Source organism: Anomaloglossus baeobatrachus, chromosome 12 (assembly GCF_048569485.1).
Source record: "Anomaloglossus baeobatrachus isolate aAnoBae1 chromosome 12, aAnoBae1.hap1, whole genome shotgun sequence".
NCBI lineage: Eukaryota > Metazoa > Chordata > Amphibia > Anura > Aromobatidae > Anomaloglossus > Anomaloglossus baeobatrachus.
In genome coordinates, this window is record NC_134364.1 from 36,803,014 (window position 1) to 36,826,998 (window position 23,985).

At 47.6% G+C, this 23,985-nt stretch overlaps 1 protein-coding gene across 3 annotated transcripts in view; it reads right to left on the reverse strand.

Moving 5' to 3' along the window:
• The window catches only part of SMOC1 (SPARC related modular calcium binding 1), a 335,418-nt gene that overhangs the window by 25,274 nt on the left and 286,159 nt on the right, over positions 1–23,985 (reverse strand). For all 3 annotated transcript variants that reach the window (XM_075329900.1, XM_075329899.1, XM_075329898.1), the window contains exons 8-10: positions 19,918–20,110; positions 19,759–19,841; positions 4,177–4,282 (exon numbers count right to left, since the gene is read on the reverse strand). In XM_075329900.1, coding sequence (XP_075186015.1) covers positions 4,177–4,282; positions 19,759–19,841; positions 19,918–20,110 — 382 coding nt within the window. The remainder of the gene's footprint in view (positions 1–4,176; positions 4,283–19,758; positions 19,842–19,917; positions 20,111–23,985) is intronic.

Genomic DNA, 23,985 nt, shown 5'->3' on the forward strand with positions numbered 1-23,985 from the left:
TCTGAGTCTTGGTGAGGGCTTCTCCAATCCTTACTTCCGGTTCGTCCTCTCCGGAGGTCGCTGAAGCCGGATGTGAACGACCCGAAGAGGAGGGAGGTGGGGAAAAAACAGCCATCAGGCTTTCCCGTTCCTGCCAAGGTTTTAATAGGTTGACATGGTATATTTGTTCAGGTTTCCGCCTACCGGGCTGCAATACTTTATAGTTAACCACCCCGACTCTTTCCTTTATCTCGTAGGGGCCTTGCCACTGAGCCAGGAATTTACTCTCCGCCGTGGGGATTAATACCAACACCCGATCCCCGGGTTTAAAGGTCCGCACGGTGGCTTGTCTATTGTAGCGGCCGCTTTGCGCGGCCTGAGCCTCCTGTAAATGCTCCTTCACAATTGGCATGACCGCGCTTATGCGGTTCTGCATACCCAAAATGTGTTCAATCACACTTTTATGGGGGGTGGGCTCTTGCTCCCATGTTTCCTTTGCCAGGTCCAACAATCCCCGGGGATGTCGCCCGTATAACAACTCAAAAGGCGAAAACCCCGTGGATGCCTGTGGCACCTCTCGTATGGCAAACATCAAATAGGGAAGCATCATATCCCAGTCTTTCCCGTCTTTTGAAATCACCCTTTTTAGCATGGTTTTCAGGGTTTTATTGAAACGCTCGACTAAACCGTCCGTTTGAGGATGATACACAGACGTACGCAACTGCTTGATCTGGAGTAGCCGGCATAGCTCTTTGGTCACTTTAGACATGAATGGGGTCCCCTGATCCGTAAGGATCTCCTTGGGCAACCCCACCCGGCAGAACACAGCAAACAACTCCCGAGCTATAAGCTTTGCTGCAGTATGTCTGAGGGGTATCGCCTCGGGATACCGGGTGGCATAGTCAACGATCACTAGGATGTGTTGGTGCCCTCGAGCGGACTTTACGAGGGGCCCCACCAGATCCATCCCTATCCGTTCAAAAGGGACTTCTATAATGGGTAACGGTACCAACGGACTGCGAAAATGGGTCAGGGGTGCGGTAAGCTGACACTCCGGGCAGGTTTCGCAGAACCGTTTTACCTCCCCAAAGACTCCGGGCCAATAGAACCTTTGCAATATTCGCTCCTGCGTTTTCTTGACCCCTAGGTGGCCACTCATCAGGTGTTTATGAGCCAAGTCGAGGACCCGCCGGCGATGCGGCTGGGGCACCACCAACTGCTCTACCCCCACGCCCCGTATTTCATCTACCCGGTAGAGTAAATCCTGCTTAAGAGCGAAATGGGGGTACCTTACCTGGGCACCGGGCAGCTGTGCCACCCCGTCAATTACTGTCACCCGACTCCGGGCATGTATTAATGTAGGGTCCTGGAGTTGGGCAGTCCCAAACGTATCCGGGGACGCCTCCAACTCCGGGATGGGTTCGACCGTCTCAGCCTCTCCTGCCAATACCTCTAGGGGCGACCTATCGGGTTCACATTCTGTCCCTATCATGGGGACCCCTACGGCAGGTGTCCCGGATTCAGGATTGTAGGGCTCAGGTCCCGGACTGACCAATATCTGAGGAGACTTAGGGGGTCCCTTCCATAAAGTCCAAAAATAGGGCAGATCCCTTCCTAGGATCACGTCATAGGGAAGAGTGTTAAGAAGTCCCACCTCATGTTCCACCTGACCGCAAGGTGCTGTGATGGTGACAATCCCGGTGGGATAGTCTCGGCGGTCCCCATGTATGCAAACCACCCCCACGGTACGTCCTGTGGCCTTTACTTTAGCCCTCAAAGTGGATCGCACAAGGGTCACTAAGCTTCAGGAATCCAACAATCCTGTAACCGGACATCCATTCACCTGAATTTGGCACAAGTGGGGCTCCGTCTCTGGGGAGACCAGGTCAGCGGTACACACCACCTGAGCATACATTGAACCCCGCCGGGTAACCCCACAATCCATGGGCTCCGTGGTGAGTGGACACTGGGCTTCCATATGTCCCACCCGCTGGCACCGCCAACATCTAATGGGGACGGAAACCCCCTTGACGGGTTGTCGTTTAGGGTACAGAACCTTCCGGACCTCAGGAATGGCGGCCGCGGCCTCAGACGGGACGGTAGGGGACTCCTGCACCGTTGTCAGCGGTGGGTCCTTGGCCCTAGGCTTGGAGGGGCCGGACCGACGGGCGGTACGCAAAGTCTCAGTGTCCCGTATCAAGTCCTGCGTAGCCACATGCCGCTCTACCAGGGACACTAATTGGTCCAGGGTACTCGGGTCACCCTGTCCTACCCACCGTTGAACGGTGACGGGTAAAGTGCACACAAAACGATCCACTACTACCCTTTCCACCATTTGCGCCGGGCTCAGAGTGTCAGGCTGCAACCACTTTTTTACAAGATGCAACAAGTCATAGGCCTGGGAGCGTACGGGTTTGGCTTCCTCATAGAACCACTGATTTACCCGCTGAGCCCGTACATAGGTATTCACCCCCAACCGAGCCAGTATTTCGGCTTTCAGGGTCACATAGTCAATGGCGTCCTCGGTACAGAGGTCCAGGTACGCTTTTTGGGGTTCCCCCGTCAGATAGGGCGACAATACCTCAGCCCACTGGGGGGTCGGCAGCTTTTCCCGCTCGGCCACCCGCTCAAACACCGCCAGGAATGCTTCCACATCATCCCCCGGGGTCATCTTTTGCAACGCTTGTCTCACCGCTTTCCGGACGCTGCCGTCGTCTCCCGGTCCCGGGGTTGTTGCTGCCGGTCCGGCACGGATCGACTTGGCCAGGAGAACCATCTGTTCTTGATGTCTTTGTTCCTGCAATTGCAAGGCTTGCTGCTGACGTGCATTGGCCTGAACCAGCTGTTCTTGGTGCCTTTTGTCCTGCTCTTGCAAGGATTGCTGCTGACGTTCCAACGCCCGGAGCAGGTGTGCATTGGTCTGTTGCTGCTGTGCATTAGCCTCTTGTAGCTGTGCATTAGTCTGTTGCTGCTGCCTTAGTATGTCCTCCATGGCGTCGCCGGGTTTGGGCTGTAGTATAGCCGCTCGAATCCAGGACATGTGCTGCTGGGTCACCAGGGATGGATGCTACATCTCACCGGCTGTCATGCCCGCCGATTCTCCACCATATGTGAGGTAGCACGGTCGGCTGCGCAGCAGAAGACACGGGATCCAGGCATGAAGGTTCACAGCACACGGTTTTAATGTCCAAACAAAAGTCCACAACAATATACATGTGCCTCTCCAGCAGAGAGCTCAGGGAGTTCTGTTCACTCCCCCACACCCGGCACACCTGCCCTTGTTCCTGACTCTATTTAACCCTTCCTTCAGCCTGTAGGGAAACAGCATTAACCCTAGAGTGGATTTACTTTCTATCATGGAGTGAGCACAACTGAGGCGAGACATACTGGCCGTCATAGATAACCCCGGTCACAGTCTCACTATATATATATATATATATATATATATATATATATATATATATATATATATATATATATATATATATATATATATATATATATATATATATATATATATATAATATATATATATGCATATGTTTGTGTGTATATAATATATTGTGTGTGTGTGTTTGTTATAATATATATATATAAAACAAACACACACACACAATATATTATATACACACAAGCATATGCATATGTATATATATATATTATATATATAATTAGTTGAACACAGATGTATATAGCTCAATATTCTGTACATTGATGTGATCACACATATTTCTCGTGGATGAGTGTTTATAGAACTTTCAGTAGCTTTGTGGTTTTATATCCGTTGTAAGCGGCCATGCTCGGATGCTCCTAAGTGTAAGAGCAATGACACAGGGCAATTAGGCCTGCTCGGTTATAGCCTAAGGGGGCAGTTACAGACATACCTAATTTAACGCCTTCTCTGTTTCCCCTAAATGCCGTAAAATGAAAATTCTTGAAAGTCATATCTGATCCATCTGTCCATAAATATGACCACAAGGCCATGTTCAAAACCAGGCATCGGTATCCCCCACAATGCAGCAGGGTGACTCAGGCAACCATAGCGGAGTCCGATAAGGCCTTATGTCAAGAAGTTAACAACGGGAACTTCTGACTTGTACCGAAACATAATTTATGTTGCAATATTTCAGGGGTTTTACGGCATTTGGTAGGAATGCACTTGTGAACTCATGGCCCTGCTTGTACTTAATGACTGACCTGCCGGCTGCTGCTGGGGCTGCGGAGTTGATTGCTTGCACCATGTCTGTGGTGAGGGCATCCAGTAAACTTGTGATAAATTCCAGCTTCTTCCCATCAGGACAACCTAGGAGTAAAGTAAAAAAAAAAAATCTGAGTTACTATCAACTGGAACTGACAAATTTCAGATTTCCTTGCAGAGCTTTTCCTGTCTGTGAGGGATCTTCCTCTCTCGCTTTCTCCTATAGATTCTATTTGATGCGGTCTCTGAGTTGCTGAGGAAAGAAGGCTTGATTAATTAAAGAGGATGTCCAGGATAAACTTTGTTACCCAAAGGTTACGTATAAAATACTACTGTACCATTACTCTGTCCAGATCCAGCGTTGCCTCCCTGCCGCTGCCCCAATCTTTGTTAGCAAGCTGCAGCCAATCATTAGGCTCAGTGACTCGTACTGTGTTCAATTACATAATTTTTGAGCTCCGTGATTGGCTACAGCAGACACATGCACTGTAATCAAGAGGTCACTGCTGCAGGCTGTCAACAAAGACCATGGCAGTTCCGTAGATCATCTCTCAGCAGCTCAGCATACAGAGAGGGATTCCCTGCTTTTCAATCCTTTTTAGCACAGACAGAAGAAATACCATGGAGGATACTATGCAGCAGTCCAGAGCTGCCCGGATGTGAATCAAGCTCTGACATTAAGGGAAAGATTTGTTAGAAATCTCAGCACAATCTTTATATGTCTCCCTCTGCCTGTTTCCTCTCCCTGCTCCTCCAATCTCCATAGAGAATAATGGGCTGTGCAACAAGACACCACATTGCGATGGCGACTCTAAATACTGATCTGAGCTGTTTCTTCAAAGTTTTCTTCAAGTTCAGTAGGCAATGGAAGGGGAAGATAAGTGGGAATGGAAGTGTGACGCCCTGGCCTATCAGGTCATCACAGGGTATTGTGCAATCTGCCCTCCTGTGCAGTATCCAACTCCTCCTTGGTTACGGGTCCCTAACCAAATGGTGTTGCCAAAGGCCAGCTAATCAAAATTCTAGGAACACTCTGCACCGCACCCACCAGACATACCAGTAGACAGCCTGAGTGGAATAGGGTCACCCACTTGGGGGGTTGGTTAAGGGGGGTCAGGAGTGTCTGGAGCAGTTCAGAGTAGTGTTGGAAGTGAAGGCGAGAGGAGGTCAGGAGCTGCGCTCCTTGGAATTACTAGGTAGCAGACGGTGGTCTGGGCCTGATAGGAGCTGGACCCCGGTCACAGGGGATCGTGACAAAGGGCACGGCATTGTCGTGGAGGACAGCCGGCGGCCTTATACCATCACTGGGCTGGGACCATGGTACGACGTGGTACGTGGACCCTAGGTCAGGGAGTAGCTTCAGGCAACCTGACAATTTACCCGACAAGCACGGAGCCTTCAGGATCCGCTTTCCACCCGCTCCAAAATCGGGGTACTAGTGCAACGAGAGGGATAGGACTTTCCACAAATACGGTTCAAGAAATCCCAAGCGTGAACCCTGAGAGCAAGCTCCCTCAGTTAGCCATACTGGAGAGCGGGACCCGACTAGTTTCAGGCTACAGGGACCAACCAGAGAGAAACAAGGTGCCTAGGGAACGGTCACAGATCAACAGGCAACACCAACGGAAACGGGACCGCAGCTTATAGGCCAAAAAAGTGGTGAGAGGTTCCCTTTAAAGAGAACCCGTCACCACTTTTTTGCCCTCTAAGCTGCGGCCACCACCACCGGGCTCTTATATACACATTCTAATATGCTGTATATAAGACCCCAGGCCGCTGTGAGAACATAAAAAACACTTTATAATACTTACCTAACGGTCGCGCGGTGGGCCTAATGGACGTCTCCGTTCTCCGGTGCCAGCACCGCCTCTTTCGGCCATCTTCGTCCTTCTTCTGAAGCTTGTGTGCATGACGCAACTACGTCATACACACTCGCCGATCCTACGTAGGCGCAGTACAATACTTTGATCTGCCCTGCTCAGGACCTGAATGCCGGCGAGTGTGGATGACATCGGACCCGTCATGCACCGCGGTTAGAGAAGGAGCACTAAGATGGCCGAAAGAGGCGGCGACTGACAACGGAGACGCCCATTAGGCCCACCATGCGACCGTTAGGTAAGTATTATAAAGTGTTTTTTATGTTCTCACAGGGGTCTGGGCTCCTATATACGGCATGTTAGAATGCTGCATATAAGAGCCCGGTAGTGGTGGCCGCAGCTTATAGGCCAAAAAAGTGGTGACAGGTTCCCTTTAAGAAATCTCATTTTATTTACTGTTATTATAAAACAGTGAATTCAATAAACATGAAAAAAATGCATCAATAATGCAATGTGTGAACAAGCCCTTATGTCACAAGGTACTATTTCCTTCCTTCAAACTGCTAGTTTGCTTCCCCTACAGTATTTCCCTTTGATCAAGAACTTCAGCCATACTGGTTTCTGCCTATATTTTCGGCAAGAATAGTTAAAACGTTTTACGAAACTTTGGCAGTGCCTGTAACTTCTGATTCATATGACAATCTATGGATTTTATTTAATTTTTTTGTTTTTGAAAAACAAGACTAAAGACATATTTACAATTGGCCAAAGAAAGAATAGTTTTATTTTTCACCCAAACTAAAGATTTTGGGTGAATATCTTGCCAGAAAGGGGGGGCAGATAGCCAGTGATCCAATCTTCTACAAAAAGAAGGGTCGGACCTTTGCCACTAGCACAATCGGTAACAAACTGAGCCGGCAGATGTGTCGCCTACAGTGGATCTCAGTAAGGTACCCGGTGGCCTCTATGGCCAAGTTCCATGGTTGCACTGTCCTCATGGATCGTTCTATATTTTGATTTCAGATCTATTGATTTTGAGGAATTAAAACTTCTCATTTTGGCTTTCGTTAGGTTTCTTTAGCTGGACTGAGTGGACAAAGTAATTGTACATTCATTTCTTTGCCCCCCATTCTCCTCGCAATGTCAACAGTCTCGTAATCCATGTAAGAAGGTCAGATTCTCCAACAATGAGCAGAGATTGAGAACAGAGCAAAAAGAAACACAGATGCTTTTCATTTCGGCTGTCCGTGTAACTTATGGATCTGGGATTGCTTTTGTTAGAAGAATTTCTTAGGTTGCGCTACTCTACATCGGGGAACAACTTTTTTTTTTTTTTTTTTTAACCCCCTAAATACTACACACGAACAGAGATTAAAAGTCAAGAATTGTTGAAGCTCATTGTATGCATCCTTTTGAAAGAAAGTTGAGGTTCTGACATTAACAAACCTCCGCAAATACAATTTGAGACATTCACTTTTTGCAAAAATATTTTTTTGCCTTCTAAAGTTAGGTGTCTTGAATTTTTATTTTTTACACACTTGAGCTTTCTGATAAAAAGAGGCACATTCGACCAGTGAAAATATATAGGATCATTGTGGGATCTGGAAGCAAGCCGACTAAGCAGACTTTATCCTAGGCTTCCTATCTTGGCAAATAATGGCCTATTGTCAGGATATGTGATCAGCTGCTGATTGGGGGCTCAATAAATCCATTAAATCCCCACTGATAAGGAAAACAGGACCCGACCGATCATGAAAACAGGACCCGCCCGATCATGAAAACAGGACCCGCCCGATCATGAAAACAGGACCTGACCGCCCGATCATGAAAACAGGACCTGACCGCCCGATCATGAAAACAGGACCTGACCGCCCGATCATGAAAACAGGACCCGACCGATCATGAAAACAGGACCCGACCGATCATGAAAACAGGACCCGACCGATCATGAAAACAGGACCCGACCGACCATGAAAATAGGACCCGACCGATCACGAAAGCAAGACCTGACCAATAATGAAAAGAGGACCTGAAGGATTATGAAAACAGGACCTGAGCGACCATGAAAGCAGGACCCGACCGACCATGAAAGCAGGACCCGACCGACCATGAAAGCAGGACCCGACCAACCATGAAAGCAGGACACGACCGATCATGAAAACAGGACCCGACCGACTATGAAAATAAGACCCGACCGATCACGAAAGCAGGACCTGACGGATCACGAAAACAGGACCTGACCAATAATGAAAACAGGACCCGACCAATCGATCATGAAAACAGGACCCAACCGATCACGAAAGCAGGACCTGACGGATCACGAAAACAGGACCTGACCAATAATGAAAAGAGGACCTGATGGATTATGAAAACAGGACCTAACAGATCATGAAAATGGGACCTGACGGATCATGGAAATAGAACCTGACCGATAAGACCATAACGTTGCACTGGTATGACACCTAGCAATCTACTGTAATCAGTCTGGGAAGTAAAGTGGGTCATACAATGCAAAAATCCCTCCCAACGCCTCCATACACAGGGCTAGAGGAGGAAGACGCTGCCAGACCTTGCTTGAGCCATCTCTCCCCCATTATGTGCTGGGGATAGCCGGGAGGCTCCCATACAGATAGTTTACAGGTCCTGCTAAGCTTGACAGGTTTGGACCGCTTTTATCCAATATGCATCTGGGCCTTAGATTCCAGTTTTCCTGCTGCAGCACCCACATTTCCATCTTTCTATTCTTTTGGTTGTGAAACTAAACTGCATATACAAGGTGGGCTGCATTTTTTTTTTATTTTATAGTGGTAAAGTTGTCTCATTCTTTTGGGTCTGCTAGCCCTTTCTTGGTATTCAAGCCCCTTTAACGGAAGATACTATTCAATTGGCTCTTCAGCAGCATATAGGCACTACATGCTGATATTCGTGGTATGAAAATGTCACTTTATGACTCCAATATTTGCATCCTTGGACTTTTGCTATGGGATACAGTTGGGCCTATTTATTTATGTTCCCCATGTAATACTGTTTTGCTATGTATTGTATAACTGTATACGGTGTTAGTGATGTACCGCCTGGAAACTAGTGTGCACGACAAGTGACACAACATATTGTGTTATTGTACACCGTGTTGTATTGGCATAGGTTGCAACACGGGATTGAGTTTGGATCAGTGTGATGAGGGTATGCTCTAAAAAGACTCCTGGCCATGTTTCCAAGTAGACCGCTTAGACATTACAAAGGCTTAGATGCATCTCTGGGCAGATGTCCTAAAGCAATAGCTAAATATGGGGAGAAATTAAGGGTAGAGTTCATTGAGGTGTTCAAAAAAACAAGTTTTTCAAGCAGAAACAGCTTCGGGAAATGCTCAATTTTTTGGAGGAGTTTTTCTTTTACTTAAACGATTTTGGAAAAGTTTTTTTTTTCACTGGGTATTTTTCATAACCACTTCGAGAAAAAAAAAACCTCAACACTCCTCTATTAGCAAATTGGACTTCATATAGAAATGAATAGAAAGCGTTTTCAAAACTTTTATTTTTTATGATTATTGGACCTGAAACGCTCCAAAAAAGCGGCACAAATACCTGTGTGAACATAGCCTAAAGGGGGTGTTACACGCAGCGATATCGATAGCAATATCGCTAGCGAGCATACCCACCCCCCTCGGTTGTGCGTCACGGGCAAATCTCTGCCCGTGGCGTACAAAATCGTTAAGAGCCGTCACACGTACTTACCTCCCTAGCAACGTCGGTTGCCGGCAAACCGCCTCCTTTCTAAGGGGGCAGTTTGTGCGGCGTCACTAAGCGGCCGCCCAATAGAAGCAGAGGAGGGGCGGAGATGAGCGGCCGTAACATCCCACCCACCTCCTTCCTTCCTCATTGCCGGCGGCCGCAGGTAAGCTGTAGTTCGTCGTTCCCGAAGGTGTCACACAATGATGTGTGCTGCCTCGGGAACGAAGAGCAACCTGCGTCCTCTTCCACCAACGACTTTATGAAAACGATGGACGATTTGGTGAGTATTTTTCATCGTTAACGGTCGTTCGTGGTTGTCACACGCAACGACGTCGCCAACTATGCCGGATGTGCGTCACGGAATCCGTGACTCCGGCGATATATCCTTAGATACGTCGTTGCGTGTAACGGGGCCTTAAGACTTGCTAATTGGCAGACCACACCATGGTAAGGTAGTAGAGGAAGGCTAAGAACCACCTGAAAAGAAGCAGTGCAGAGACTTGTGGATGGCAAGGTCCTGTGAGGATGGGCAGAAGACATTCGTGATGACACTCAATTTCAAGTCAAGTGTAATGACCGTGTGAAAACTGTGGAAAACAACTGAAGATTGCAAATGTATTCAATATGTGTACAAAGCCATGGCCAGACGAATGGTATCGTGGTATCGGGTGTGTGTAAGAAGCGGTGGCCAGAAGACTATAACAGTGAGGACTCAAAGGCGTAAAAAAAAAAAGTGAAGTCCCATTATTGCTACTATTGATAGACAGCCGTGTGCTGGGCACTTCAGTTTTGACTTTTTGATATGGTTTTCCAAAAGTTTTGCAAAACGCTGTTGCCTTGATTTAAAAGCAAAATCGCAGCTACATCGTACAAACCCACTGTTTCGACAAATTTAGAGGGGCCTCTATGTTTTGACTGGATATGGGTCTTCTGACCTTAATTCGAGAGCCCCATAGGCATATATGAATTTCTTGAGTTCACGTCATGAGACCTGTGGTCAGCACTCAAACGATCATATATGGCCTTAGTGGTAAAGTCTACACCCTTTATAAAATTTCGGTCACCATCAAGCCTGTTGCCCTTTAAGGGAACACTGTTAGGATATGTTCCCATGATCAGAGTCTGCAGCATTTTAGTTGTAGCGCGCTAGGTGCGGGAAAGTATCAAGCAAATGTCGAAAGGGAAGGGACACCCTGTGTCTAGGGAACGGGAAGATGATGACCAAACCAACTGCTGGTCCCTGGGGTCCCTCATCACCCTACTTAAGGTCCAGGGTCAGGTATCTGCCTGTGTGCATAGGTTCGGAACCTAAGTAGGGAATGAATGGGATGAGCTCTTCGTCAACCCCAGTAAAAACTATAGATGACACAAGATGGACACATGGGAAAATGCTGAACTTCTACTTGTGTCATCTGTAGATAAGTAGTTCATGCAAAGTCTTCAGCGATATCACAGAGGAGTACAAGCCACCTGCTTGCAACCAAGACTTGAATGAACTGAATAATATCACCAGCACCAGTCCAAAGAAGGAAGGGGTATTTAAGCACCAAGATAAGGCTGATGATTAGCATCTGGGTGGAAGGTGAGCTCCTGCTGGGTCCAAAAGGGGGAGAGATGAAGCCAGCAGGAAAGCTACCTATACTAATGAATACTGACAGCAGGAACAATGGAAAGTCAGGGAGCATTCAGCGTAGCCAAATACTGTGACCTTCTATGGCCAGAAACTACATGACTGTGTCACCTGTGACAGCTGCTTTGTACAGTACAAGCACAGTGGATGTGATTTATAGATATCTCCTGCCACCTGTGCCTCTTTTTTTTTCCGCAGCATGAACAGACCTGCAGTGAGGTTTCCGAACCGCAGCGTGTCAATTTATGCTTGGAGATGTAAGTGTCCTCAGTGAAGAGAACACAGCGAAAGTCCGCAGCGGCCCGAACCCTAATTGTGGGCATGGACGTAGCATTTTCCCACGGAGAAGACTCTGGGTGTGGTGCCCCTGAATATATCGGGGTGCCACAGGCTACTGCAATCCTTACTCAGGGTGCAGGGCCTACCCCCCATGGTTCCAGGTTCCTAAGAAAACCGGTGTCACTGCCATCAGCACAAATCCCAATCACACCTCACATCATGACCTGTCAGACACACCAGTGGGTTGGTTAAGCGGAATAAGGCCACCTACCTAGGGGTCAGGCAGACAGGAGGAAGTCAGGAGAGTTGAGTGAGTGCCCTCAAGGAGTGAGGAGCTGGAGTAGTAGCTCCCGTGGAGCTAGATTGAGGTTGGGTCGCAGACGGTGGTCCGGGACCAGAGGAGTCTGGGACCAGTGGCAGTGACATTGGAAGGGTGCGATGGACATAGTCTAGGAGGACTGTCGGCATCAGAAACCCAAAATAACTGACCGGTACAGAACACAACGGGGTATAGGACCCTAGATCAGGAGCCGGTTCAACGTCCTGATAATTAACCTGGGAGGGAGAGTATCTTTATGAACTTCCCTAAGAGCTCAGAGATTGAAGGTGACAGCACACCGCGGGGGATAGGGCTTTCCAGTAACGTGGCCCACTAAAATCCCAAGTGCCAGCCATCAAGAGCACAGCTACACTAAATATAGTGAGCGGGGCCACAACAGAGAACTAACTTGTGCACGTAGGCGACTCCGGATTACCCAGTGACACCGGTGGGAGCGGACACCTGGACGGGCTCCCCTGTAGAGACTGTGATGCACAGAGACTTTGGTTTATCTTCAGTGTGAGTGTCTGCTTTATAATACTCATCCAGCACCACGACTACCCGCAGTGAGTACCCTGGTTCCCCTGCACCCTGCGCTCCCAAGTATCCACCAAAAACCCCAGAGGCCGGGGCCTTCCCTACCTGCGGAGGGACTGACACCTTGATGCTCCACACTATCTGCCCCGGTACTCCTTCCAGCAGTGGCTGTACTCCCATTACCGCAACCCGCAGGCGGCATCACGAACTTCTCCCCTGTAAATAATCCCCTTTCAAGGATCGGAGCGAGTGCTGAGCCCGGGTCCGGACCCCTCTAGCCGCGACCACCCTGGATCCAAGCACCCTGGTCTGTGTAGGGACGGCACAAGGGCTCCGCAGGAGGGAAGACCCCGTTGAGAACGCAGTGTCTCCGGATCGTGAAAGCGGGCCCTAACAATTAAGTAAAAAAGAGATCTGTAGTCTACAACTGTGTTTGTCCTATCCTTTTGTGAAAAACAACTTTATAGAATCAATATCCTTAGCAAGGACTGACCACCTTACAATCCATTCTTCCTTATTGCTTCCACCTAGTTCTAGTATGTTACGTTCTTGCAGATCATTAGCTTGTAAGCCTGAGCTAAAAAGTTTTCTTTAAGCAATCCAAATCACCCAAGTGAATAGTGGATTATCCTTGAGCGGAGCCTTAAAATGTATAATTCAGTATGGACATGCTCTTATTCCAAATAAGCGTTTCCTGTAAGGTTTTTTCTCCAGTGCGGAGTTTACAAAATGATTCGTGGACTCCAGGTGTTTGAGGTTAAAAACTGCCCGACTTGCCAAGACAAACTGAGAAAAAAAATGTATAAGATTGAGAAAGGCTGTGAAATCAATTATATATGTTACTGGCAGTAACTATGCAGATAATGTAACCGCTCAATTTATCCTATTGATATAAACGTTGCAGGTTCTATTTATTTTATTCGTACTACTAAATGGGGAAAAGGCCAAAACTCAGTCTAATTTCTCTCGGTCTGTGTGCAGCGGAGGGTAATGCCATAAATTACAGCTGTGTCCCCACCTATTTTATTTTAGCCTCCTGCATAGTTCTTACACAAACTTGGCCTAATGGTGCTAACTTCACTAAAGGTTTGGAAAAACAACCAAGTGCGAAAACCAAAGCAACATCTAAAAAAAAAAAAAAAGAAAGTGAGGACAGTTGAATTTCAGCATATAGAGCCGCATAAACATAGGCACCATGCAATATGGATTCCAAATACAGTCCCCACTAGGCTGCAACGGACTCAAATTTTACATGGAGGATTTTTTTTTTCCCATGCAAATCTATTACAAAAAACCCTATAGACTAGCCAGGTAGTCACAGATAGCGCCCCGCATAACACCAGTCCCCTAACAGGGTAACAGCAGCCAACCACATTAAACCCTAGTCACCTCCCTTAGTGCTGGATGTTCACACCAGAGGGCAGAGCCAGGCGGTTGGCCACGCCCACCGAGGAGTTCAGAGGGCCTGAGGCAGGAAACACAGGGCAGTCTAGTAGAGTTCAAGTCTAGACGCAGGCCTGTGCCCAGGTCTGCAGCAGTCTGACAGGTGCCAGGGTAGGAGCCCGGGCACCTTTGGCTAGGAGGCATACGGTAGCCTCAGCCTGCAGGAGTCGGGAAGACGGCTCGGTGGAACCGTGGTGGACCGAGAAAGGGTAGTGGCCCGCCGGTACCGACCTGGGGAACCAACTGGAAACCGGAGCGCAAAAGGGGGGTACTCAGACCCTGAAGCTAGGTCCAGAAGCTACTGGGGACTAGCTAATTAACTGATTGAGGCTAGGACTTTAGGTCCTTTCCCACCCAAAGTCCCGACTGAAGACAACAGCCCAACGAGGGGGATAGAAAACCACCGCACAAGCAGAGAGATCCCACGGGCCAGCGTCTGTGGGCAAGGGGCTCTCCCGACATCAACAAAGCCGGGGAGCGGACTCCTGACGCTGCAGCGCAGGCAGCCCAACGATACACAACACGGTGCAGGAGAAAGGCAGAGACCACCAACCAGGTGGGGGACCAGACGCAGCCGGCTGCGGGCACCGACCACCATGATCTTGGTTTACCAGAGACTTGTGTCTGTTACTAATCGTGAGTACAACAGTGCCCTCCGGCCGCGCACCTCCCTGCACCGCCTATCACACAGAACCCAACGGGTCCCGGTGCCACCATCCCTACCCACGGAGGAGTTAACATCTTGCTGCGCAACATCTCCCCCGGGTGCCCAGTAACCGCAGCGGTGGTGTCCACCTTCACCACAACCCGTAGGTGGCGTCACGAACTTAAAACACGGCTCCGGCCGTACACCTACGTCCCCTTAAAGCGCAAGTCCCCCTTTCAAATCGAAGTGGACCACGGGGCCCCCGGGTCCGGAGACGCTCGAGCCACCAACCGGCGAGTCCGGACCCGAGCGGCTCGGTTGCAGCCAAGCGTGGGGCGGTACACATTTACAAGACTTATTTTTAGCGGCAACAACAAAAAGGTGTGCAAGAGCATGTGCCGCCTTACTGTGGTTTTGCCATATGGTTTTTGGTCACTCAGTTTGTAAAGTTGAAACGAAATTTCTTTTAGATGTTTCACCTGTAAAAATTATGCATGCAAAAAACGGTGTTGCAAAACCTGCGTGGTTTTCGCTGCGATAAATATACTGTAAGGGCAGGCACAACTGAAAAACTGAAGTTTTTCAGTCATTTCCTTAGATTTTCTGATGGTTTTGACCACTGACCTTTTTTTGTTAAGGTTTTTCTTGTGGTTTTTGTGATGGCTTTTTTTACTCTCATCTCATTAGAGTTTTGGTGATGGTTTTGACTGCTGGCGATTTTTATTGTTAGGGTTTTTATTGTGGTTTTTGATGTTTTTTGTTTTTTTTTTTGTTTTCTGGTCTTTTTTTTTTCCCCACTTTACTGAATGATGAATAAACAACTAGCAATTTCTTAAACAAAAACAATGGCCAAACACTCCAATATATGTCCAGGCATCTTTTTGAGTTTTGCCGTTGACTTGTACTGAAAAGTACAGAGTGTCTTTGACGCAAAAAATGACAGAAGAATGGACATGGCTGCCCAATCCATAGCCAGCATGTATCAGATACTGGCTGCGTAATTTCGGCATACATGTTAATATATGAAACGCTGTGATGTTTCAGAGAAACACATGCTTGGGGACCAAGCCGAATGGGAGACTCAGACAAGGCAGTTCCCCGGTGGCTTCTCCACAACTGGTACCACTGATCAACTGTCTTCCTATACACACATGCATGGAAAGACCTGTCAGTCACTGGCAGTGGGTGGGGAGAAGACACCGGAGATCCGCCTTCCTGACTAGTCCCCAACAGTATGTTTTTCTCTGAAACGTCGCAACATTTTAGAGTCCAACATTCCTGGCTGAAATCAGACAGTCCGTGTCTAATATATGCTGCATCAGCTGTCAGGTTCCCTTTAAGCCTTTGGTGTTTTTAGAAACTTGAAATGGTTAAAAGACATTCAAAAACTTGAACATCTACACTGCAAGTCGTTTTTACAGAAAAATACATATATTCACTCTTCTGAGTTTTCTGGCGGTTTCCCTTGGCAAAATCTGCCTGAAAAAGAGGTTATACAGTGATTCACAGTGTGTAATACAGACCCATAGGCAGTAGATTCCATACACGTCGCTGGTGTATACATAAGTGTGGCGCCCCTACGGCTCCAGTCACCATAAAGTATTGCACCTCAATTAAGATGCGGTATTCGTCTCGGGTAAGGAGGGGGTTAATCACCGGTGTTCCACATTCACACTTTACATACAGCTTAAGAGCCTTCACACTGGGGAGCTGGACTAGGGTAGGCAGGGGGGTTGGCCAGCACAACACTGGGACTTTCCCGGTCACTAGGATAGCCTCCTGGGGGTAGGTTTCCACTGGGGGTTCAAGAAGGAGCAACTCGACCAATCACCAGTCAGTCTACCAGGGACATCAGTTCTGGCGACACTACCACTTCTCTTCATCTTTTTCTTTCACGGGGCCTGCGGCTTGTAGCGGAACGCTCAGCCCGGGTTCCTCACTACCGGACGGGCAATGCTTACAAAGAACATTTTCCAAATACCGGTGGCTTCTCCAAACTTATCCGAGGTCGACGGGGCCCGTCAAAGCAGTGGTCAGTACTTCAGTGGCAGCAACCGGGTCACTTATTAATTAAATTCGGGCACCCCCAGGCCACCGCCATTACTACTATTCCCCTCATCATCCCTCCCCGGTGCCCGCTCCACTTGTTGGGGGTGATACCATCTTGGCTGCTACTACCATCCACCCCGAAGGACAGCAACAGCAGCGGCAGCTAATCCCTGGCCGCGTACCACAGGTGGCGTCACGACAGTCATCTATCCACCATCCTATCCCCCTTCTATTGGTGTACACCTCGGGGCACAAAACCGGGCAGGCCACTGTGACATCCCAGACCTCCGCTTTGGCCCGGTGACTAGTAAAACAGGTACGAGACCCGACCTGGACACCCTGCCCCCTGGGTGCTACATAAGCTCTAGGTAGTCAGGATGAGGTCATATGCCGCCCAAGGGTTAATCCCAATGTGTGACCCTTCCCTTAAGGCCCCCTTCACACATCAGTGATTCCGGGACATGTGATGTCCATTTTCATACGTACTGGAATCACAGACATACACAGACCCAGTAAAATCAATGGGTCTGCGCACACATCAGTGTTTTCTTACAGACCGTGTGCTGCACATGTGTGTCTGTGTTCCACACGGAGACACCAGCACTGATGTCACATGAACCACACACCAATGTGATCCGTGTGATATGTACCGGAGACAGCAGCGTCAGAGACAGGTGAGTAAAATTTTCCTGATCTCCGTGTGCTATCACGGATAGCACACCGTGACCACTAGCGTGCCAAAATCACGGCACATGGAGGGCCATACGTACCTTCATCAAGTGTGGGCAAAACACGAACGTTTTTCACGGACGTGCGAAAGAGACCTAAGGAAAAGTCATATTTCAAAACTGCTGGAGTTTGTGGTCAAACTGGATGCTATTGTGATGCCCCTGGACCATTCAGGTCATCACAGGGTACTGCACAAACTGCCCTCCCCGTGTAGTATTCAACCCCCCATGGTTCTGGGTCTCTATCCTGCAGTACTGCCTCCACCAGCATTCAAAAATCCTAGATACACTTTGCACCACACCTGTCAGGCATACCAGTGGGCTGCTTAAGCAGGAATAGGGCTGCCCACCTAGGGGTCAGACAGGGAGGTGGGAGGTGTTAAGAGAGAGTTGAGTGGTAGACCTTGAGCTGAGAGGAGCTCTGAGGAAGCTGGGAGTTGTAGCTCCCAGGGGAGAAGAGAACTAGGTCGCAGACGGTGGTCTGGACCTAGAGGAGTCGGACCCCCGGTCGCGGGGGATTGAGGCTAGGTGCCTGGAACCCGTCGAGGAGGACGGTCGGCAGCTTGGTCCTATCACCGGTCCTGGACCAAAGGCACGGCGGGGTGCACGGACTCTAGGTCGGGGAGAAGCTTCAGGCGACCAGGCAATTAACCTGCGGAGGACAGGGTCTTCATGGACTGTTCCCACCAGCTCCAGAATCGGGGCACTAGCGCAACGAGGGGGATAGGGCTTTTCTAGCCAACGGCCCATTAAAATCCCAAGTGTGAGCCCTGAGAGCAGGCTCCTTCACTTAGCTCCAAGCTACCGGGCCACTACGGACAATCTAAATTGGTGCCAGGAGGCAGGTTACAGACCCCGGCAGTGCTGCAGGGGACGGGATCCGGACTAGCTCCCCTTGAGAGACAACAGCGTTCAGAGACTTGGTTTACCCTGTTGTCAGTGTCTGCTTCATTGCTGAGTGAGTACCCAGCTGACCCCTGCACTGTGTCCCCTCATCTCCATCCAGAGTCCCGGGGCCTACCCCTGCCCGTGGAGGGTAACGTCATCTGGCTGCCCCCATTCCATCACCCCGGTGACTCCCAACAGCAGCAGCGGCGGTACTCCCTATTACCGCACACCATGGGTGGCGTCACGAACTATACCAAGTCCCCGGTAAATACCAAAAGTTTGGACACACCTTCTCATCTCTAGAACAACTGTTAAGAGGAGACTTTGTGCAGCAGCCTTCATGGTAAAATAGCTGCTAGGAAACCACTGCTAAGGACAGGCACCAAGCAGAAGAGACTTGTTTGGGCTAAAGAACACAAGGAATGGACATTAGACCAGTGGAAATCTGTGCTTTGGTCTGATGAGTGCTAATTTGAGATCTTTGGATCCAACCACCGTGTCTTTGTAGAAAAGGTGAACGGATGGACTCTACATGGCTGGTTCCCACCGTGAAGCATGGAGGAGGAGGTGTTATGGTGTGGGGGGGCTTTGCTGGTGACACTGTTGGGGATTTATTCAAAATTGAAGGCATACTGAACCAGCATGGCTACCACAACATCTTGCAGCGGCATGCTATTCCATCCGGTTTGCGTTTAGTTGCACCATCATTTATTTTTTCAACATGACATTGACCCCAAACACACCTCCAGGCTGTGTAAGGGCTATTTGACTAAGAAGGAGAGTGATGGGGTGCTACGCCAGAGGACTTGGCCTCCACAGGCACCAGACCTGAACCCAATCAAGATGGTTTGGGGTGAGCAGAGTGAAGGCAAAAGGGTCAACAAGTGCTAAGCATCTCTGGGAACTCCTTCAAGACTGTTGGAAAACCATTTCCGGTGACTATCTCTTGAAGCTCATCAAGAGAATGCCAAGAGTGTGCAAAGCAGTAATCAAAGCAAAAGATGGCTACTTTGAAGAAGCTAGAATATAAGACCTATTTTCAGTTGTTTCACACTTTTTTAAGTATTTCATTCCACATGTGTTAATTCATAGTTTTGATGCCTTCAATGTGAATCTACAATTTTCAGAGTCCTGAAAATAAAGAAAACTCTTTGAATGAGAAGGTGTGTCCAAACCTTTGGTCTGTACTGTATGTATGAGTGTGTGTGTGTTTATATATATATATATATATATATATGTGTATATATATATATATATATATATATATATTTATTTATTTATTATTATTATTATTATTATTATTATTATTATTATTATTATTATTATTATTATTATTATTAGAGATATATATATATATATAAATATCATGTTATCTTGTGAGAACATCCGTTAGAGCATAGTCATGTATGCCGCTCTGGAGAGACTACTCATACATCTTCGCAGGGATCTCCGGATGGATTTCCCCAGAAAGGGGATTATTATTGCGGATGCACTGACCATAGAGTATGGCATACCTGCTAGCTCTCGATCTTTAAAAGGATCCTCTATGTCTGTATTTTTCCACCTTGCATCACTTTCGCATACTGGAGTTTCATAACTGTGAAAAAAAAATATATATTTTCATAGCATTTGTCTTTCCCATATTTGAAGATAGACACTAAAAAGTAACTCACCGTGTTGACGTTCCAGGTAATGGGCGACCTGTATCTACTAAAACACACCAGCAGTAACCAGTGGACTGGTGACACTGTACTGGTTTGTAGAGACCTCCTGGCGCGCACTCGGGAATCACAATCCCCTCCCTCGGATTGTCCCTGGCCTCTTCCAGTGCACTTTGTCGCTCCTGATCACAGGAATTGACTTTCTCTGCAAAGCAATTTAATATTCTTCCTTTAGTAATTTGTAATATTAGTGGCAAAGTCCAGTACTGTATTAGATGTATATACTATGCAAATGTAATCAATAATATGTAAATATAAATCTGAAATCCATAGAGAGAAGATCCATTGGAATAAGTCCAATGCCACCTAATATCACTATAAATAATAATGAATCAATTATGGTTCTTGCAACCGATGAAATATAATATAATATAATATTGGTGCATAGTTCAGAGGAATCATTTCTTTGTTTGGGATACTATATAAACTTGTCACATGATATAATAAAGCAGAAACGTTCAGTACACCACAGAGCGTGTGTGCTGTATTGATTTCTCAAGCGCTTGTAAAACTAATCTTATTTATTTGGAGTTCCAATGGCATAGGAGTGTATTTCGCTCACATAACCCTGTAGCTGGAATATCCCGGTGGTCTCATTAGATGTGGCATCTTTGTGCTTTAGGCCGGGGCCACACTGGGACTACTGCGATCCACTTGCATGACACTCGGCTCGTGCTGGCAGTACAGCAGAGCCGAGTGTCATGCGTGTGTCCTTGCAACTGAGGTCCGTTCATGCGAGCAGACCTCAGCTGCGGGGGGCGGGCCGGCACTCAGGAGGGGAGGGAGGGATTTCTCTCCCTCTCTCCTGCGTAGCCGGCTATTGCCGTTCTCGCACTGCACTAGTGGTACACCGGTGTACCGCAAGTGCAGTGCGATTTTTTTTTTTTTTTTCTCTCGCCCCATTCACTTGAATGGGTGCGAGAGAAAAGAGTCTCGCATTACAGTTGCAGCATGCTGCGATTGTTTTCTCGGTCCGATTAGGGCTGAGAAAATAATCGCTCATGTGCACTGACACACAGGCTAAAATTGGTCCGAGGGGAATGCGATGTTTTATCGCACTCCACTCGCACTGTTTTTCTCGCCGTGTGGCTTAGGCCTTACCCTTCTTGTTTTGTGACCTCTCTTTGGACAACTGGTTAGTATTTTGGTAGATATCAAGGTATTAATTCACTGTGACATGTGATGGGACTGTGCAATATCAATGTGTGCCTCATCCAAGTACTATGAGCTAAGTATAAATTGTACTAATTCTGTTCAATCACATCATAGTGTGCATATTTTTTGTTTGTCCACAAAAGTTGTCCCCAAAGTTTTCCAAATTGTGCAAACATTTGCATGGTTTGTGTTAATTTCTCAGCAGGTTTTTGCTATGTAATCTGAGAGCAAACATGATGTAGAGGCTGAACATCCGATTCCAGTGATATGTCACTTACTGGGCTGCTTAGTTCTTTCATTAAGATCAATGTTTTTTTAAGCAGGAGATTATCACTATAAGACTAGGTGTCTAGTTCGTCTAAAGGCCGCATTACACGCTGCGATATCGGTACCGATATCGCTAGCGTGGGTACCCGCCCCCATCTGTTGTGCGACATGGGCAAATCACTGCCCGTGCCGCACAACATCACCCAGACCTGTCACACTACTTACCTGTCCGGCGACGTCGCTGTGACCGACGAACCGCCTCCTTTCTAAGGGGGCGGTTCGTTCAGCGTCACAGCGACATCACAGCTGCGTCACTGAACCGCCGCCCAATAGAAGCGGAGGGGCGGAGATGAGCGGGACGTAACATCCCGCCCACCTCCTTCCTTCCGCATAGTGGCCAGGAGGCAGGTAAGGAGAGGTTCCTCGTTCCTGCGGTGTCACACGGAGCGATGTGTGCTGCCGCAGGAACGAGGAACAACTTCGTTACTGCTGCAGTAACGATATTTGAGAATGGACCCCCATGTCACCGATGAGCGATTTTGCACGTTTTTGCAACGATGCAAAATCGCTCATAGGTGTCACACGCAACGGCATCGCTAATGCGGCCGGATGTGCGTCACAAATTCCGTGACCCCAACGAGTTCGCATTAGTGATGTCGTAGCGTGTAAAGCCCCCTTTAGTCAACTGCTCTAAGTAACTAAGTCCCTACCACAGATTGTCGGGTTTCTGTCACTATACAGAGAAAGCAGCCAAACCGTGCTGTGGGCGGAGTTATACAGGGCTCAGCATTCTGAGCTCTGCATCAGAGAAAATAAAGACTGTGTGCAGCAAGCAGATCAGCAAGTGACATCACTGGATAACAGGGTTTTAGCTCCTACATCATGTTGCTCTCCATTTAAATAGGAAAAACCTGCTGACTGTTTATTTTAATGGTTTATTGCTGCAGATTCCAAAAGCTGATTGTCTAAAATAAAAAAAAAAAATTAGTATACTCATCTTGCCAATCTTCCACCACTCCCATGCCGAGGCTTACCTGGCTGTCCTCAGGTCTATTATCACTTCAATAACGACAGGTGAACATATATGAATGACTGTTGCAGTCTAGGATTAGTTGCAGCTACCACGCTAGATACGGGAAGTACCTAGCGAACGTCAAAAGGGAAGAGAAGGGAAACCCTGTGTCTAGGGAAAGGGAAGATAGTGACCCCTGACCAAACCTACTGCTGGTCCCTGGGGTCCCTCACCACCCAACATAGGTTCCACACCTATGCACAGAGCCAGATACCTGACCCTAGGTATCCTTAGTGCTTGGCCCTAAATAGGGAATGGATGGGATGAGCTCTTCATAAACTCCAATAACCACTATAGCAGACACAAGAGGGATCACAGGGGGAAAATGCATGAACTACTTATCATTAGATGACTAGGGTAAAAGTTCTGGAAAGTGCTTAGTAACGATACCACAGAGGAGTACAAGCCACCTGCTTGCAACCATTGTCATGAGAGTTTCAGAAAATTGATAATGTCATCTTTCTGCACACTAGAATTTGGCAAATTTATAATTCCTTAATAAACAGGGATTGTCACAGGCCAATTTTTGCTCTTATTTTATTCCTAGTGCTCCGCTGTATATTCCCTTTGTTATGTTATATCAGGTCCGGAGATATGGATTTTTAATTTAGTGTTCTGAATATGCTAATTTTTATGGTCTTTACCATTGCTCCCTTTGTAAAGAGTATTAACAAACAGAATACTCGAGAGCAGTAGGAATAAAATATGGCCACTTTTGACCTGGCAACAGCTCCTATTTAAAGCCGATGTGAAAAATTGCAACAAGCAGTTACTGCGGATTAAAAAAATCTAAAACTAGGAAAGTCAATTTCTGTGCTGAAAAATTCAGCTGCATGTTTCTGATTTTTATAAAATCTCCATGTGTAAATTTGCTGTGAAAAATCCAGGTGAACGAACCCTAAGGCTATGTGCCCACGCTGCGGATTTACCGCGGATTTTGCCGCGGATTTGCCGCGGATTTACCGAAAATCTGCAGCAGCGGCACTTCCAAGCCATTTCAATGGCATTTTGGAAATCCTGTGTCCTTGCTGCGGATTTTTCCGCTGCGGATTTGCCGTGGATTTTGATGCGGAAAAATCTGCAGCATGTCAATTGTTTGTTGCGGATTTTGGTGTGGATTTGGGTATAGAATGGGAAAAAAAAATCCGCATCAAAATCCGCGGCAAATCCGCGGGTGCGGATTTGCCGCGAAAGTCGCGGATTTTCAGGCAGAAAAGTCTGCAGGTACATTCTACCGTGGACACATAGCCTAAGTAGTCGCATCCAGGAACTTGTGCCTGAAATAACCCAATCATTTTTTTGCGGCACAAAATACAATACTTTAGACTGCGTAGGATTTTCTGTGTAGGATTTTGCATTGGGGTTTTGGAATTTTCAGTTACCGTATGTCTTTATTGACATCAATGGTGAAAAATCTGCAAAAGTGTTCTACCCTCTCATCTCATTATTGCTTCAGTCCAGTCGAAGTGAAACATGTTGGGGAGGCAAGTAGCTAAATGTTTTTAATAAACAGATTCAGGTTAGGA